This window comes from Leptodactylus fuscus, chromosome 6, assembly GCF_031893055.1.
Source record: "Leptodactylus fuscus isolate aLepFus1 chromosome 6, aLepFus1.hap2, whole genome shotgun sequence".
NCBI classification, from domain to species: Eukaryota; Metazoa; Chordata; class Amphibia; order Anura; family Leptodactylidae; genus Leptodactylus; species Leptodactylus fuscus.
This window is the reverse complement of record NC_134270.1, coordinates 89,324,342-89,343,809: the sequence shown is the minus strand read 5'-3', so window position 1 is coordinate 89,343,809 and position 19,468 is coordinate 89,324,342. Positions and strand designations below refer to the sequence as shown.

General features: G+C 44.4%; 1 protein-coding gene across 2 annotated transcripts in view; it reads right to left on the bottom strand.

The window, feature by feature from the left end:
* Positions 1 to 19,468, bottom strand: part of SLC9A8 (solute carrier family 9 member A8) — a 324,107-nt gene that overhangs the window by 43,793 nt on the left and 260,846 nt on the right. For both annotated transcript variants that reach the window (XM_075276791.1, XM_075276792.1), the window contains exons 11-13: positions 2,423 to 2,539; positions 1,687 to 1,769; positions 670 to 781 (exon numbers count right to left, since the gene is read on the bottom strand). In XM_075276791.1, the coding sequence (XP_075132892.1) occupies positions 670 to 781; positions 1,687 to 1,769; positions 2,423 to 2,539 (312 nt within the window). The remainder of the gene's footprint in view (positions 1 to 669; positions 782 to 1,686; positions 1,770 to 2,422; positions 2,540 to 19,468) is intronic.

Sequence of the window (19,468 nt, the reverse complement as noted above, 5' to 3'; positions counted from 1 at the left end):
GGAATTTTGGGCCAGTAGGTTAGAGCAGTGGAAGGAGTGGGCCCAGTTTGCCGTAGGTGTTTTATCTTGTCCAACCTCAAATCTTATGGTTATATAGAAAAACTAAATTTTAATTTCACATCTACTCCCAATATGGGTTCATTTTAAGGCATTTTTTTTTTTTTTTGTTCGTACTTAACTTGTTCATTCTGAAACAAACCAAACACCTTGAGAGCTTTTCCTATTTGTATTCTTTTCTTCAGCCATATAGACTGTTTCCATGTTATGTAGCCTGATATCCCCACTGCATCACCTTATGCTCTGTTAGTGGGTTCATGACATTTAGTGTGGCCCACCACCTTTGCAGGTAATGGTTTAGTTCAAAAAGTACAGTCCCAAATGTACTGGATGATATTTCACTTTGACAGTACCGTAAGCTAAAATTGATTAACTAATTTTCTTTCTTAGTGCCCGTCTGCCAATAGCCATTACCCATGCTTTTCCTGTATCCACCAATGAAACAAACTATGCCTTCATGGGACTGTTCTGTTATACTGAAATGAGACTACCTACAGGCAGATGGTTTTAAAGTTATGCCTGATAATTTTAAATTGTGTACCCCTGACATCAGCTTTAAAATGGCTGTGTGACTCCACTTTAGTCCTCAACTTCACTGGTGCAGCATCTTACCACTGAACCACATGATGAACATCATTTTCGGAGTGATCTTGTGGTCCCGAAAGAAGTTAAGCAGATATGACAAGGGGAATATATTAACAGCACGTCCTAGCAGAACCAGTACCTGTAGCAACAGAAACAAGCAGCATGTGAGCCATTAAGAGTCTTAGTAGGAGCTGCCCATCAATTGAAAAAGTGGCAGAAGCCACTTTTTTTTAAATGCTATAGCCGCAGTATGATTCATCCCTACGCTGTAACAGAATGATGTCATGGTACAGGAATAATAATAAGCTCCTGCACTGGCACTAAATTCAAAGAGCCAATTCATAGCAAAGCTATTCATGGCGGAATTACCAATGCTATTAATATTATTTCTTAAAGGGGCTCTATCATTAGATTTTAGGGTTTTGATATAAAGGTATGCCTGAATGGCCTTTAAAAAGGCTATTCAGGTGCTGCTAGTCGTTTTTAAAAAGATCCCCCCACTTTTGTTAATTACCTTTGAAATGGATATGCAAATATGCGTTCCGTGCACCCTCTTGCTTGTGCTGCAAAACTCCTCCCCCTCCATCTTATTCACCGCCTCCAGCGTTGTCCTTCCCGGCGGTTTCTATTGAAATTTCGCTCCAGCGCCATTTTCCTGTAGAGGACATTTCAATCTGGCGCTTGAGCGTGCACAAAATTTCAATAGAAACTGCCAGGAAGGACAATGCTGGAGGCGGTGAATAAGAAGGAGTAGGAGGAGTTTTGCAGCACAAGCTAGACGGTGCACGGAATGCCCACTGTGCATGGAGAGACTGATTTGCACATCCATTTCAAAGGTAATTGACAAACACGGGGGGGGGGGGGGGGTGTTATTAAAAAATGACTAGCAGCACCTTTTAAAGGCACCTTTTCCTATTCAGGCATGTTTTTATCTCAAAACCCTAAATTTTAATGATAGAGCCCCGTTAACTGTGACACAGCACAGGAATAGATCATAGCAGGGCTAGGTTATATTTTGTACAGCTGTATTTCATATGTACTTACAATACACCAGATCACAAAGGAGATTTCAAACTTGTGAGGGAAACTAAATATTGATAGGCCAAGAAAAGCAAAGACGCAGGTTTCTGGAAATGACAAGAACAAATTCAGTTGTACCAAAACAAAGTCACACTAAGGCTGGATGATTTTGTCTAACATATGTATGTTTTTTTGATGGTTATGGGTTTAGGCTTGATTTTTTTTTTCTTTTTGCTTAAAGAAGCTAATAGAGTTCAGTGAGCCAACAAAGTGAGAAGCCGTCAAGATATATTTGATTCAAGCTGGTCATATCGTGCAGTAGGAGAAGAAAGCCTGCATGGAATGTATCAGATACTGGGCAGGGGCTAACATCAATTTCACAATTCTGGTAAATGGAATTGTGTTTCTTTGAAATGACATATTAATTGAATTTGATTAATTGCCCAGCCCTACATCACACCAAAACCACTAGTGTGCAGGATGAACCCAGTGCTCAATAGAGGAAGGTTATGGCATCACTCTTTAAAATAAGCCAGGATATTACTCCAAACACAGGTAGCCAGTGCAATCACTATCTAATACAGGTGGGCCACCCCCATTATTCCTAAACAAAGTTAGGCTATGCTATTCATTCTCAGGACAGGCATGTCGCGTCTAAATACTCAACAACGTTACACTCTTCAACTCCACACTGCCAATCCCCCATAAAGTTACACCAAACTGTCATTCACCAAAAACGTTAGGCTGTGCCATCACTCACCACACAGGAAGGCCACTGTCCTTAGTGTCTGTTGCATAAGAATTTGAGTGACTGGTGACAAATTGTGGTGAGTGTAATGAGACATCACAATCCCTGAGAATAAGATGGCCATAATACCTAAAACAGATAATATTGACATGTAAGACTTTGTTTTGAATATCATCTTTTAAGTATATTTAGCATGCACATTAAGGGTGCATTCAGACTACGTAACGCCGGGCGTGTATGAGAGCCGTACACGCCGGCATTACGGCAGACTGCCGAACACTTCCCATTCACTTCAATGGGAGCGCTCGTAACAGCGGCGTTTACGAGCGCTCCCATTGAAGTGAATGGGAAGTGTTCGGCAGTCTGCCGTAATGCCGGCGTGTACGGCTCTCATACACGCCCGGCGTTACGTAGTCTGAATGCACCCTAAGAAAGCAAAACAATACTAAAGCGACAAAACACCATGTTAAAAAGACTACACCATACTTAGGCCAGAATATACCATATCAGAAATCAGCAGAGTGAAAAGTCTTGCACAAAGGCTTTTACTCTCTACTGGCTTCAGTATATTACCAATGTAACGCAACAAACCCCATTATAGGCTTTGAGTCCGCAGCTAACCGCTTTATAGCAGACGGGCTCTCCGTCATTTAGGTACACACGTGGACCTGAAGAACAGAGAGACCAATGCTAGTATGAACCTAGCCTCAGACAGACTTTACCATACATAGACCATAAAACACAGTATCAGGCATATTTTACTCTAATTAATAGATACAGTATAATTTCAGACAAATGACACCTCATACAGGCAGAATATACTTTATGAGACACCATACTTAGGTCATAATACACCATATTAGACAGACCACACAAAAATACCTATAATAAAAATAATATATAGGTTTGCTTGAAAGTTTGTGAACCCTTCACCAGGGACATTATGATTTATCAGGGGGCACTAGGGGACATTATTACTTACCTGAGGCTATTGGGGGACATTACTAGATGACTTGGGGCTACTGGGGGACATTAACAGTTGTCTGGAGACCACTGGGAAAATTGATTACTTACCGGAGGCCACTGGAGAGCATTATTACTTGCCTGGTGGCTACTGGATAACATTTATACTTGCCTGGGAACCATTGAGGAGTAATACTACCTGCCTAGGGGAAGAATTATTAGGTGTCTATGGGCCACTGTGGTACATTATTAGGTGTCAGTGGGCCACTGGGGAGCATTATTTGGTGTCTGGGGGCCTACTGGGGAGCATGATACTATGTGGGGCCACTAAAAAAGCTTGGTGATGGAAAAGGTGAATTTTTGCATGTGCTGGTTGGAAAGTATAGCATACCTCCCAACCGTCCCGATTTCCGCGGGACAGTCACGATTTGGGTGACATGTCCCGCGGTCCCGGTTGGAGGGAGGTATGTCCCGATTTCAACTCAGATCTGCGTCCAGAGGACGCAGATCTGAGTTGAACACATATGCGGCTGAAGCAAGGAGCTGACACAGGTCAGCTCCTCGCTTCGCCGCTGCCCGCCTCTCTCCCTGACACATGCGGCTGAAGCGGCTCGCGTGCTCGCTTCGCCGCTGCGTCTCTCTCTCGCTGACACATGCGGCTGAAGCGAGGAGCTGACCTGTGTCAGCTCCTCGCTTCGCTGCTGCCGCCGGCTCCTGGCTTGTAGACGCGATGTACAAGCCAGGAGCCGGCGGCAGCAGTGAAGCGAGGAGCTGACACAGGTCAGCTCCTCGCTTCAGCCGCATGTGTCAGCGCGAGAGAGACGCAGCGGCGAAGCGAGCACGGGAGCAGCTTCAGCCGCATGTGTCAGGGAGAGAGGCGGGCAGCGGCGAAGCGAGGAGCTGACCTGTGTCAGCTCCTTCCTTCAGCCGCATGTGTCAGTGAGAGAGGCGGGCAGAGAGCGGCGAGGGAGCGAAGGAGAAGGTAAGTTTTAATGTGGAGGTGGAACGTGAATCTGGGGGCAGATGAAGGAGAGGACGGCATGACACTGGGGGCAGAGATGAAGAGGACATGAATCTGGGGGCAGAGATGTGGGACATGAATCTGGGGCAGAGATGTGGGGACATGAATCTGGGGGCAGATATGGAGGGACATGAATCTGGGGGCAGAGATGGAGTGGACATGAAACTGGGGGCAGAGATGGGGGACATGAATCTGGGGGCAGAGATGGAGAGGACATGAATCTGAGGGCAGAGATGGGGGACATGAATCTGGGGGCAGAGATGGAGAGGACATGAATTTGGGGGCAGAGATGGAGGGACATGAATCGGGGCAGAGATGGAGGGACATGAATCTGGGGGCAGAGATGTGGGGACATGAATCTGGGGCAGAGATGGAGAGGACATGAATCTGGGGGCAGAGATGGAGAGGACATGAATCTGGGGGCAGAGATGTTGGGACATGAATCTGGGGCAGAGATGGAGAGGACATGAATCTGGGGGCAGAGATGGAGGGACATGAATCTGGGGGCAGAGATGGAGGGACATGAATCTGGGAGCAGAGATGTGGGGACATGAATCTGGGGGCAGAGATGGAGAGGACATGAATCTGGGGGCAGAGATGGAGGGACATGAATCTGGGGGCAGAGATGTGGGGACATGAATCTGGGGCAGAGATGGAGAGGACATGAATCTGGGGGCAGAGATGGAGGGACATGAATCTGGGGGCAGAGATGTGGGGACATGAATCTGGGGGCAGAGATGGAGAGGACATGAATCTGGGGGCAGAGATGGGGGACATGAATCTGGGGGCAGAGATGGAGTGGACATGAAACTGGGGCAGAGATGGGGGACATGAATCTGAGGGCAGAGATGGGGGACATGAATCTGGGGGCAGAGATGGGGGACATGAATCTGGGGGCAGAGATGGAGGGACATGAATCTGAGGGCAGAGATGTGGGGACATGAATCTGGGGGCAGAGATGGAGAGAACATGAATCTGGGGGCAGAGATGGGGGACATGAATCTGGGGGCAGAGATGGAAGAGGAACATGAAACTGGGGGCAGATGAAGGGTGTATATGAAACTGGGGGAGAGATAGAGGGGGGACATATAATTTACGGGTGACTGTAGGAGGATTATACTGTGTGCGGGCACATGAAAAATTAATGAGTGGGCGGAGTCAACACAAAAGTGGGCGGGGCTAAATTTGCCGCGCCGCACATTTTGTCCCTCTTTCGGTTCTTCAAAACTTGGCAGGTATGGTATAGGATGATGTAGCTTTATGGCTGCTTTTACATGTGTAGTTGTGATTAGAGAAGAGCGAAGTTTTCAAAAATTCAATTTGGCTACTGCGCCAAATTTCCCAAAAAGATTTGATTCTATCCAAAATAATTTCCTGGCTGCAGACAGCCTGTATAGTGGTGTAGAACATTGTACCTTGCAGTAAAACGCATAGTGAGTCTGTGGTAGTGAAGCAATACAGTGAGTCAGTATGACATGCACATGACAAGCTTCGCTCTTAGAACCACTGAACACTTCATTTATTTGGCCAGTTAACGGAGCCAAAACTGACCAACTAACTCAAGTGTGAACTCAGTCTAGCACGTCGATGTTAGTGCCAGGTATATAGAACCATGCTGAGGCCCAAGATCCTACTGTAGCATGAGAGAGCACATTCCTTTCACACCATCGCCTGCTGATCTCCAGAAGAGATGTCTACAGAACCTGTTCTATTAAACGCTCAAACAAGTAGAGTTCCCCTAACAGAGTAAAGAGTTGAGTCAGCAGTAAATTTGTGTTAATGGCACTAATTATTTTGCCCTTCCTCTTATCCATCAGGACAATAACCCCAACCCCCAAAAAATCGGTTCCTGTCTGTTGAGCAACTGCCTTCACTCGGTCAAGATTTGGTCAGGAATCCATCAGTATTGCTGATGCCAAAAATAAACATATAACTCTTCACAGGGGTATAATTCAACCACTATAATCAAACTTCACAGCCTGGCTGATTGTATCGGTTGCAGATGAAAATATAAAATATAACTTTTAATAATTGCCCCTTAGGCTAAAACGTACACACATACACACAATACATATAACACCCGTACCAACCCACTATTAGGAATAGGCTGCCACGGGAGGTGGTGGGCGCTCCATCAATGGAAATCTTCAAGCGGAATCTGGATAAACATATAGCTGGGATGATTTAGGAAAACCTGCACTCGCAGGGGGTTGGACCCGATGGCCCTTGAGGTCCCTTCCAACTCTACCATAAGAATAAGGATAGAGTGAATCCCCTCCCTAGTATATGTACAATGACACCTCCAACCTAACGTTAGATTGCAATTAGGACAGTTTTGTATACCATTAGACTGGTGAGCCTATCAGACATCCCAGTAAGTAATACGGGTGCAAATAGAAGAGCAATATCGCTCTAAATGAAATAATGACTCATTATAACCATAGTCAGTAATGTAACCAACTGATCATTTAGTGAGACAGCATACAGTACCATATAGATACAATTACAAAGTAGATATAGTTGCTTCTCACAATAAAGATTAACCCTACAATCACCGCCAGAATATAGAAAATATACAAGGAGGCTAAGATAAAACTCCTCCTGACGGGTGTGACCCTTCTTAGAAAGTCACACTCCTCTACTAGTCCTTTTCACAGCGGTGTAGTGGGCAGTCGGGTAACTGACTAACAATAAGCACGCCAAATACTAACGGGAAATGGTTAATCTAACCCGTTGCTCTGTGAGTGCAATTACAATATACCACAGGCTCTACGCTTTTCGCCTGTCATTCAACAGGCTCATCAGGAGCTAGATGCATTATCACATTGGCACAGTGTCCTCCCTAACTGGTTATAGTGATAGAACGATGTGCAGTTAAAACCGCAATTCCTGGGGCACTGATGGTGTACCCCAGTACTAAAGTGTCTGACATCTTCGCCCCACACATCGCACTAATTTATAGTGCCGGGTATATGAAGGACACGCCCCCACCTTGCAGACTGCCTGCCGACTGCCAATCACATGTCACAGCCTGCCCAGCCCATCTGCCTCCCACCGAAGGCGTTCCCTCAGTCTCCATTGTAGTCAGCTGACTCCGAAGGCCACATGACCGCTCGTCAACATACTCCGAGTGATCGGCTACAGCAAGTGATTATCCCTTAAAGAAACAGGTAAGTACCCATGAGATCGCTAACCCTAGAGGCTCATACTACAGTAAACTCTCACCTATACCTACTATAGTAAGTACACTGACATGGAATCTACCCAAATTAAAGCGTAGCCTAACAGTGTGTGCACATCTGTACACATAATAGCCATTCTCGTCTGCAAATGCGGTATATCATGTTATTACATGATATACCGAAGGCGTTCCCTCAGTGGGAGGCAGATGGGCTGGGCAGGCTGTGACATGTGATTGGCAGTCGGCAGGCAGTCTGCAAGGTGGGGGCGTGTCCTTCATATACCCGGCACCATAAATTAGTGCGATGTGTGGGGCGAAGACGTCAGACACTTTAGTACTGGGGTACACCATCAGTGCCCCGGGAATTGCGGTTTTAACTGCACATCGTTCTATCACTATAACCAGTTAGGGAGGCCACTGTGCCAATGTGTGTATAGGAATACGTGTGTATACGTGTGTATAGGAATCTACTGTGTGTATACGTGTGTATAGGAATCTACTCTCTCCCTATTGATTTCCAACAGGGTGTAACTACATTTTACTACAGGTTCCATGTTAGTTTTTATCCATCATGGTCACAATGACTATACCTATTGGTCGGGATTAACCAAGATCATAATCCAATTTAAACCTAAAGCCCAACTCAATACTGTCTCACTGGATCCATCCATCCCTGAATATAAACTGACCAATGTGGGAAAAATAACTAATCCATCTGTCTAATACTGAACAGAACCCTTACCATAAAATCTTATTCAACATTATAGAAACCTAACTCCTCTCCCACACATAAGACCATACTATCGCCGCTCAATAAAAGGAACAAACAATATACCATCATTAAGTCCCCTAGGCTTCACGCTCTCCATCCGGAAAATCCATTCAGCTTCTTTTCTCAGGATCAACTTATCCCAATCTCCTCCCCTTTGGGGTCTGCGTATTAATTCAATCCCCTGAAATTTCAGATGATTAATGTCTCCTCCATGCTTGTCCCAAAAATGAACACTAATAGGTGTTTCCTCCCTCCTATTGACATTCCCAATGTGATCCAATATTCTATGGCTAAACTCCCTACGTGTTTTCCCCACATAGTTCATGGGACAGGGGCAGGATGCAACATATACTACCCCTGTTGACCTACAATTGATGAAGTCGTAGATCTTAAAGCATTTTCCATTGGCCGCCGATCTAACATCCCTGCCTGTCAAAATGTGGTCACAAGCACGACACCCTCCACACCTAAAAGTACCTTTGGGGAGATTCCTTCCCAGCCATGTTTCATTCCTGACAGGTTCAAGATGACTGTGAACCAGTCTATCCCTGATACTGCGTCCCCTTCTAAAGGTAATTGATGGATGAGGAGTGATTCTGTCTGCCACGTAGGAATCATGTAGTAAGATATTCCAAAACGTCTGTAACATGCCTGTTACCATTTTAGCACCTTGATCAAATGTGCCTATCAATCTGATCACATTGTCGGTCACTACATCATTTTTGGGTACAAGCAAGTTTGCACGATCACAATTCTACGCATACTGTTTAGCTTCCCGGATTACATTAGTAGGGTATCTTCTAACCCTGAAACTATGCTCCAATCTCCCTGATTCAGTTTGGAAATCCTCCATATTGGAACAGTTCCTGCGAACCCGCAAGAACTGTCCCTTAGGGATGCCCCTGCGCAGTGCCTGAGGATGTGCACTCTCCCACCTCAGGAGATTGTTTGTCGCAGTCTTCTTGTGATGCACATAATCCTCCCGATCCATCAGAACAATATTGCCCCCCTTATTGGAGGGCTTAATCACTACTTCTTTCTCTTTCTCCAATCCCAAAAGTGCTTTCATCTCTGCCTGGTTCAGATTGTTATATCCAAACTGTTACATCCAAACTGTACAGTTTGTCATCAAATTACTGCAATTCATCTTGACTAGAAACATGTTCACATTTGATGGGCGTATTTATCATCAGACACAGGGGACTGCCATGGGCAGTCCCGCTGCGCCCACTTACGCTAATCTTTTTTTAGGGTGGTGGGAGGAACGCCATGTGTTTTCGGAGTCATGGGAGGATTGGACTAGGTACATCCTCCTATGCCTCCGATACATTGATGACATCTTAATAGTGTGGACTGGAACATTACAACAGTTCTGGGAGTTTGTGAACATTTTGAACAATAATGAGTTGAACTTGAAATTCACGATTCCTACGTGGCAGACAGAATCACTCCTCATCCATCAATTACCTTTAGAAGGGGACACAGCATCAGGGATAGACTGGTTCACAGTCATCTTGAACCTGTCAGGAATGAAACTTGGCTGGGAAGGAATCTCCCCAAAGGTACTTTTAGGTGTGGAGGGTGTCGTGCTTGTGACCACATTTTGACAGGCAAGGATGTTAGATCGGTGGCCAATGGAAAATGCTTTAAGATCTACGATGTCATCAATTGTAGGTCAACAGGGGTAGTATATGTTGCATCCTGCCCCGTCCCATGAACTATGTGGGGAAAACACGTAGGGAGTTTCGCCGTAGAATATTGGATCACATTGGGAATGTCAATAGGAGGGAGGAAACACCTATTAGTGTTCATTTTTGGGACAAGCATGGAGGAGACATTAATCATCTGAAATTTCAGGGGATTGAATTAATACGCAGACCCCAAAGGGGAGGAGATTGGGATAAGTTGATCCTGAGAAAAGAAGCTGAATGGATTTTCCGGATGGAGAGCGTGAAGCCTAGGGGACTTAATGATGGTATATCGTTTGTTCCTTTTATTGAGCGGCGATAGTATGGTCTTATGTGTGGGAGAGGAGTTAGGTTTCTATAATGTTGAATAAGATTTTATGGTAAGGGTTCTGTTCAGTATTGGACAGATGGATTAGTTATTTTTCCCACATTGGTCAGTTTATATTCAGGGATGGATGGATCCAGTGAGACAGTATTGAGTTGGACTTTAGGTTTAAATTGGATTATGATCTTGGTTGATCCCAACCAATAGGTATAGTCATTGTGACCATGATGGGTAAAAACTAACATGGAACCTGTAGTAAAATGTAGTTACACCCTGTTGGAAATCAATAGGGAGAGAGTAGATTCCTATACACACGTAGTGATATTACATGATATACATGATATATGATTGCAGACGAGAATGGCTATTATGTGTACAGATGTGCACACACTGTTAGGCTATGCTTTAATTTGGGTAGATTCCATGTCAGTGTACTTACTATAGGAGGTATAGGTGAGAGTTTACTGTAATATGAGCCTCTAGGGTTAGCGATCTCGTGAGTACTTACCTGTTTCTTTAAGGGATAATCACTTGCTGTAGCCGATCACTCGGAGTATGTTGACGAGCGGTCATGTGGCCTTCGGAGTCAGCTGACTACAATGGAGACTGAGGGAACGCCTTCGGTGGGAGGCAGATGGGCTGGGCAGGCTGTGACATGTGATTGGCAGTCGGCCAGCAGTCTGCAAGGTGGGGGCGTGTCCTTCATATACCCGGCACTATAAATTAGTGCGATGTGTGAGGCGAAGACTTCAGACACTTTAGTACTGGGGTACACCATCAGTGCCCCGGAATTGCGGTTTTAACTGCACATCGTTCTATCACTATAACCAGTTAGGGAGGCCACTGTGCCAATGTGATAATGCATCTAGCTCCTGATGAGCCTGTTGAATGACAGGCAAAACGCGTAGAGCCTGTGGTATATTGTAATTGCACTCACAGAGCAACGGGTTAGATTAACCATTTCCCGTTAGTATTTGGAGTGCTTATTGTTAGTCAGTTACCCGACTGCCCACTACACCGCTGTGAAAAGAACTAGTAGAGGAGTGTGACTTTCTAAGACATCTTATCTTAACCTCCTTGTATATTTTCTATATTCTGGCGGTGATTGTAGGGTTAATCTTTATTGTGAGAAGCAACTATATCTACTTTGTAATTGTATCTATATGGTACTGTATGCTGTCTCACTAAATGATCAGTTGGTTACATTACTGACTATGGTTATAATGAGTCATTATTTCATTTAGAGCGATATTGCTCTTCTATTTGCACCCGTATTACTTACTGGGATGTCTGATAGGCTCACCAGTCTAATGGTATACTGAGCATAGACATCAGTTTTATCACTTTCCAATAATTATGGATTGCGGTTGTTAATGAGTGTTACATACAAAACTGTCCTAATTGCAATCTAACATTAGGTTGGAGGTGTCATTGCACATATACTAGGGAGGGGATTCACTCTATCCTAATAGTGGGTTGGTACGGGTGTTATATGTATTGTGTGTATGTGTGTACTTTTTAGCCTAAGGGGCAATTATTAAAAGTTATATTTTATATTTTCATCTGCAACCGATACAATCAGCCAGGCTGTGAAGTTTCAAAAATAAACATAAGACCATACAGGCCTTACAGCTGCTACACAGACAGGATCCATTGTGTGTCTCATTTTTCCTTCTTTTTGACAGATCAGAAGAAGGGTCAAATAAATGATCAAGTCAAATAGACCAAAAAGGCAAAATAGTGGCCCAGTCATGTGGGGAGGGTGGGAACAGCATGAGAAGTGACATAGTGTTGAGGTAGCAACAGAATGAGGAGGCCACAGAATGGCAAGTTGATATAATGTGGAGGTGGCAGCATGGCATGAGGAGGCCACAGAGTGACAAGGTGACATAATGTAGAAGTAGCATCAGAATTAGGAGACCACAGAGTGACCCGGTGACAAAGTGTGGAGGTAGCATCAGCCTTAGGAGACCATAGAGTGACCCGGTGACCTAGACGCCAGTGTATTGTACCTGCAGTTCAGTGGCTGCATAAGCAAACACTCTTATATAGCTCCCACACCTCCAGCCTCATAGATTGTGAACACTCAGTAGATAATGCTAAGGCAAGCTGCTGTAATTAGAAATCTATCTGACAGAAGATTATCCATTTAGCATTATCTAGCACTAAGTGTTCACTATCTATGAGGCTGGAGGTGTGGGAGCTAGATAAGAGTGTTTGCTTATGCGGCCACTGAACTGCAGGAACAATACACTGGCGTCTATTCACACCCAGCCTAATCGACACACCAGGAGGGTAATACATGCATATGAAAAGAAGCCTGAGGGCATCCTAGTGATTGTTAGTGCAGGTTCACATTCAATCACAGACTAAAAGTGAATGGACTGTCAAAAAATGCGTTGCGTTTTCAGTCGCGGCTTTTGTAACTGTAAGGATTGGAGTCAGGGTCAGGCAGTGCAAAGTGACACAGCTGGGAAAGCAACACTGTGCAACTAATGACAAAAGGGGTCGTAGGCCCTGCGGCTATGACTATGCTGTAGTATCTGAGATGAGGCAGACCAATGCACTTCCTAATTAAAGTGCGCCTACCACGACTCCTTACGCTTCTATCCCAGCGGCTAGGATAAGGGAAGAGGAGGCCCTGGAAGTCCTAGGGACTGGAGTCACGGGGTCACACCTAAACAGAAAGCACAGTGTAAATGCAATGCAAAATAAAAGACTAAACAGCATGGAACCAGGGAGGACCACAAGTCCCAGCAAGACACAGAAGAGAAGGCGAGGTCAGACGAGCAAGAGGTCGAGCCAGGAGATATAATAAAGGTACCGAATCAAAAGACAAGGGATAGTCAAAAATACAAGCCGGGTATACAAACCAAGGAACAGACCGAATACAAACAGACAGGGAATCAGACTTAGCAGGGGAACCAGGAAACACAAAGTGAATGGCTGGCAAGGATCCATGCCTGGGTGGGGTTTAAATAGCAGCAGAGAACACACCTGATGGCTAATGGCATGGAGACTGAGAGCAAGGAAAAGATTAACCCTTAATGACCTAAGCACACCCAATAGAACTCCTAACACGTCTCCCAGGGAGACGCCGCGCAGCAAGGAGACCACGGCGACTCTGTATCCTGACAGTACCCCCCCCCCCTTTGAGGAGGGGCCTCCGGACCCTCAAGAGGACCCCCTGGCTTAGTAGGGTAAGAACGGTAAAACTTCTCCACCAATCTAGGAGCGTGAAGGTCTCTGGCTGCCACCCAAACACGCTCCTCTGGTCCATACCCCTTCCAATGTATGAGGAACTGAAGGGAATTCCGCACTCTGCGTGAATCAATGACCCGTTCCACCTCATACTCTAGTTCCCCCTGAACGATCACTGGTTCGGGTGGGGAACGAGTGACCATTGCCGGAACATACTTTTTGAGTAGAGACTTATGAAAAACTGGGTGAATATGGAGGGACCTAGGAAGTGATAATTTGAATGACACAGGGTTGATTATTTCAGAAATGGGATATGGACCAATAAAACGCAGGGCAAATTTAGTAGATGGAACACGAAGTTGGAGATTTTTAGTGGATAACCAGACCTTGTCACCCACCACAAAGTCAGGTCCAGGGCGGCACTTTCTGTTGGCGAAATTGACTTGATTAGCCTGGGCTTTTCTCAGCGATGCCAGGCTTTCTCAGCCCATACAGTACAGAGAGATTTAGCAACGTCCTCTACTGAGGAAAAGGCGAATTCATTACCTGTTCCTGAGGAGAATCTGGGGTGAAAACCATAGTTATTGTTATTCTTATTCTTATGGTAGAGTTGGAAGGGACCTCAAGGGCCATCGGGTCCAACCCCCTGCGAGTGCAGGTTTTCCTAAATCATCCCAGCTATATGTTTATCCAGATTCCGCTTGAAGATTTCCTTTGATGGAGCGCCCACCACCTCTTGTGGAAGCCTATTCCACTCTCTCACTACCCTCACTGTCAGAAAGTTTTTCCTAATGTCTAATCTGTATCTCTTTCCCTTTAATTTCATCCCATTGCTTCTTGTACTTCATTGTGCTAATGAGAATAGGATAGATCCCTCTGCACTGTGACTACCTTTCAGATATTTGTAGACCGCTATTAAATCTCCCCTCAGCCTTCTCTTCTGCAAACTAAACAATCCCAGTTCTTTTAGCCGCTCCTCATAGGATATGGTTTGCAGACCTTCCACCATTTTGGTTGCTCTTCTCTGGACTTGCTCCAATATATCGATGTCTTTCTTGAATTGAGGCGCCCAGAACTGTACACAGTATTCCAGGTGTGATCTGACCAGGGAAGAGTACAGCGGAATAATGACCTCTCTTGATCTAGATTCAATGCTTGTCTTAATACATCCCAGAATTTTATTAGCCTTTTTTGCAGCAGCACCACACTGTTGGCTCATGTTGAATTTGTGATCTACTATTATGCCCAAGTCCTTTTCCCCTATGCTATCACTTAGTTCTATTCCTCCCATACTATATATGTTTTTTACATTTCTGTTACCCAGATGTAGAACTTTGCATTTGTCCCTGTTAAATACCATTTTGTTCGCCTCAGCCCATTGTTCCAGTGTGTCTAAGTCCTTTTGAATACACTCTCTCTCCTCTCTAGTGTTGGCTATTCCTCCTATCTTCGTATCATCTGCAAATTTTATGAGTTCCCCAATAATTCCATCGTCCAGATCATTTATAAAGATATTAAAAAGTACTGGGCCCAGAACAGAGCCCTGCGGCACCCCGCTTTTGACTTTCTTCCAGTTCGTTGTGTAGCCATTTAGTATTACTCGTTGTGCCCGATCATTAAGCCAGTTGTGAATCCACCTAACTGATTTTTTGTCAAAGCCATACTTAATCATTTTTTCAATAAGAAGGTTATGTGATACTTTATCAAATGACTTACTGAAGTCAAGATATACTATGTCCACGGCATTCCCTTGGTCCATCCATTCAGTGATTTTGTTGTAGAAGGAAATCAGGTTAGTCTAACAAGATTTATTGGTCATAAAGCCGTGCTGGCTCTGGTTAATTAATGCCTTCCCATCCAGGTACCGAAGTAAATGTTCCTTGACAATTTGCTCAAAGATTTTTCCTGCTATCAAGGTCAGACTTACCGGCCTGTAATTTCCTGGATCGTCCCTTTTCCCCTTTTTGTAGATGGGGACAACATTTGCCCTTTTCCAATCTAAAGGGACTACTCCTGTTTCCCATGAATTACCGAAGATTATAGCAAGGGGTTCTGTTATTTCCTCTGCTATCTCTTTCAGGACTCTAGGGTGTAAATCATCTGGTCCTGGGGACTTGGTTTCCTGTAACTTGGCTAAGTGCTCTCTTACCAGACCTTTGCTTATAGTCAGCTTGGAGTCCTCCTTCCCCTCATCTCCATCACCATTAATGTCGATATTTCCATTAGTTTCATGGGAGAAGACGGATACAAAATATGAATTTAGTAGCTCCACCTGCTGTTCCACCATGTTAACTGTTTCTCCTTTGTCATTCTTCAGGACTCCAATGGTCTCCTTCACTTTTCTTTTGCTTTTAACATATCCCCAAAATCCTTTTACCTTACTCTTTGCCTCTTTTGCAAGCTTCAATTCGTGTTCAGCCTTAGCTCCTTTGATGCTTGTCTTGCAGAGTCTGCAGACTGCTGTGTACTCTTCCTTAGGTATAGTTCCCATCTTCCACTTTTTGTATGTTTCCTTTTTCCTTTTTAGCAGGTTATGTAATTTTTTGGTCATCCATCCTGATATTTTTAGGTGCTTCCCATTTTTCTTCCTTCTAGGTATTGTTAGTTCCTGTGCTTTAATGATTTCCCTACGGAAGATTTCCCACCCTTCATGTGCATTTTTGTGCTTAAGAATTTTGCACCATGGAATTCTGCTAACCCTTGCCTTCAGGCTCTTGAAGTCTGCCCTGCTAAAGTCGAGCCTTGAAGTCTGTGTCTTCTCAGGTCTTCTTCTTCTTGCAACCCCAAACTCAAGTATAGCATGATCGCTGAATCCCAGTGTCCCTGCTACCCGTAGTCCCTTAACCATGTGCTCTTTGTTGGTTAGGACTAGGTCCAAAATGGATGTTCCTCTCGTGTTTTCTTCTACTAGCTGGGCAATGAAGTTGTCTGCTAGAGAGGATAAAAATTTGATGGAGCCTTTACTCTTGGCTGTGTGGGTTTCCCAATGAATGTCAGGGTAATTGAAGTCTCCCATGATCACTATTTCATGTTTCTTTGAGAGCGTGGTCATTTGCTGTGAAAAAATCTCATCCATGTCTTCTGTCTGTCCTGGTGGTCTGTAATAAACACCTAGTATGATGTCCTTATCATTGTTTTTCCCTTGAATTACTACCCAAATAATTTCCAGTAGATTATCAGTCTGTAAAACTGTAATTTCTGTGGAGATGTGTTCTTTTTTTAACATACAATGCAACTCCACCCCCTCTTTTATTAGTTCTATTCTTTTTGAATAAGTTGTATCCTTCCGTCTGTATGTTCCAATCATGCATGTCATTCCACCAGGTTTCTGTGATGCCGATGACGTCATAGTTTTCCTTGTGTATCATCAGCTCTAGTTCTCCTTGTTTGTTTCCCATGCTTTGTGCGTTTGTGTAAAAACATTTCAGATTGTGCTCTGTTGTATCCTTTTTCATAATTTCCTTCTGAGTATCCTGTCTTGGGTCCTCTTTACCACATCTAGTAACCTTGTTTAGTATGTCTTTTAGCTGCATGTTCTTGTCTTTCTTTTTTCTTCCCATCCCCTCTTCTTCTAGTTTAAAGCCCTTCTGATGAGTTTGGCAAGTCTTCTGGCAAATATGTTTTTCCCAGGTTTTGTGAGATGTATCCCGTCTCTAGCAAGGAGTCCATCGTGGAAAGGAGACGACCGAGTCGAGGAGTTGACATGATTATATAGTGCAAATTCAGCCATGGGCAAATATTCACTCCATTTATCTTGGCAATCAGACACAAAGCACCTCAAATACTGTTCCAAAGATTGATTCAATCTCTCTGTTTGACCGTTAGTCTCTGGGTGGAAGGCTGAGGAAAAAGAAAGAGAGACTCCCAACCTGTTACAAAAGGCTTTCCAAAACCTGGACACAAACTGTACGCCCCTGTCCGACACCACATTTGAAGGAATACCATGCAGACGTAAAATGTGGCGGATAAACAACCAGGCCAACAATTTAGCTGAAGGCAATTTTTTCAAGGCAACAAAGTGGGACATCTTAGAAAAACGATCTACTACAACCCAAATTACCGATTTCCCTTTAGAGGACGGGAGATCGGTAATAAAATCCATGGAGGTGTGTGACCAGGGTCAATTGGGTAGCGGGAGTGGATGTAAAAGACCTGCTGGAAGTTCATGGGGCACCTTAGATCTGGCACAGGTCTCCAAGAATGAACAAAATTTTTAACATCTCGTTGCCAAGATGGCCACCAATACGTTCGTGATAACAGATTACCAGTACCAGCAATGCCTGGATGACCCGCCAGAACAGAGGAGTGGATCTCCTCTAAGAGCTCCAAGTGGAGGTGGCTAGGAACAAACAATTTACCTGGCGGTAGCGCACTAGGGGCAGCATCCTGAGTGTTGAGAATACGGGTTTCAAGATCCGAGGTCAAAACTGCCACTACCACCCCAGGAGCAAGTATATTTTCAGGTTCCCCATCAGAACTACCACTAAGACCAAAACTTCTAGACAAGGCATCTGCTTTAGTATTCTTTGAGCCGGGACGGTAGGTAATTACAAAGTGAAACCTAGTGAAAAATAAAGCCCACCTGGCTTGACGGGGATTTAATCTTTTTGCCTTGTCTAAATATAATAAGTTTTTGTGGTCAGTTAGTACAGTAATTTTATGTCTGGCCCCCTCCAGGAAGTGTCTCCACTCTTCAAAGGCCCACTTAATCGCCAGAAGCTCTCTATTGCCAATATCATAATTGGCCTCGGTAGTGGAGAACCTCCTGGAAAAGTAGGCGATAGGTTGGAGGTTGGTAAATGGTTCAGTGCCCTGAGACAGGACGGCTCCTACACCTACTTCTGAAGCGTCAACCTCTACAATAAAGGGTAATTCAGGATCAGGATGGACCAGGACTAGGGCAGAAGTAAAGAGTTGTTTTAAGGTGGCGAACGCTGCCTCCGTCTCTGGTGTCCAGGAGTCAGGATCCGCCCCCTTTTTGGTCAAATCGGTGAGAGGTTTAACAATAGAAGAAAAATTTCGGATAAATTTTCGGTAATAGTTGGCGAAACCTAGAAACCTCTGAACTTCTTTTAAGCTAGTAGGTTTCTCCTATTCAAGTACTGCAGATACCTTTCTGGGATCCGTACCAATGGTACCAGGAGTAAGAATGTATCCCAAAAAACCTATCTCCTGGACTCCAAATTGACACTTGGATAACTTAGCACAGAGGTGGTTTTGACGTAGCCTAAGAAGAACCTCTTTTACATGTTGCTGATGTGACTCCCAGTCCGGTGAGAATATGAGGATGTCATCTAAATAAATTACTAGATATCTACCTAACAGATCCCTAAAAATGTCATTCACAAAACGTTGAAATACCGCCGGAGCGTTGCTCAAACCAAAAGGCATAACTAGGTATTCAAAATGACCTTCCGGGGTATTAAATGCGGTTTTCCACTCATCCCCGTCTCTTATCCGAATCAAGTTGTAAGCTCCATGGAGGTCAATTTTAGAAAACCACCGAGCCCCCACCACCTGGTTAAAAAGATCCGGGATGAGTGGCAGAGGATGTTGGTCTTTGACCATAATTTTATTCAATTCCCTGTAGTCAATACAAGGTCGGAGGCCACCATCTTTTTTTTCAATGAAGAAAAACCCCGCCCCCACAGGAGAAACTGAAGGTCGGATATGTCCTTTAGATAGGCTCTCTTTAATGTACTGGCGCATGGACTCGCGCTCTGGAGCTGAAAGGTTAAAAATGCGACTTTTGGGTAGTTTAGCTCCAGGAACCAAATCAATTGCGCAGTCATAAGGTCGATGTGGAGGCAAGGCCTCCACACTGAGCTAGTCAAAGACGTCTTTGAACTCAGTAATAAACTCCAGAATTTTGATATCATTTTTGATAGTACAAATAGTATTAATATG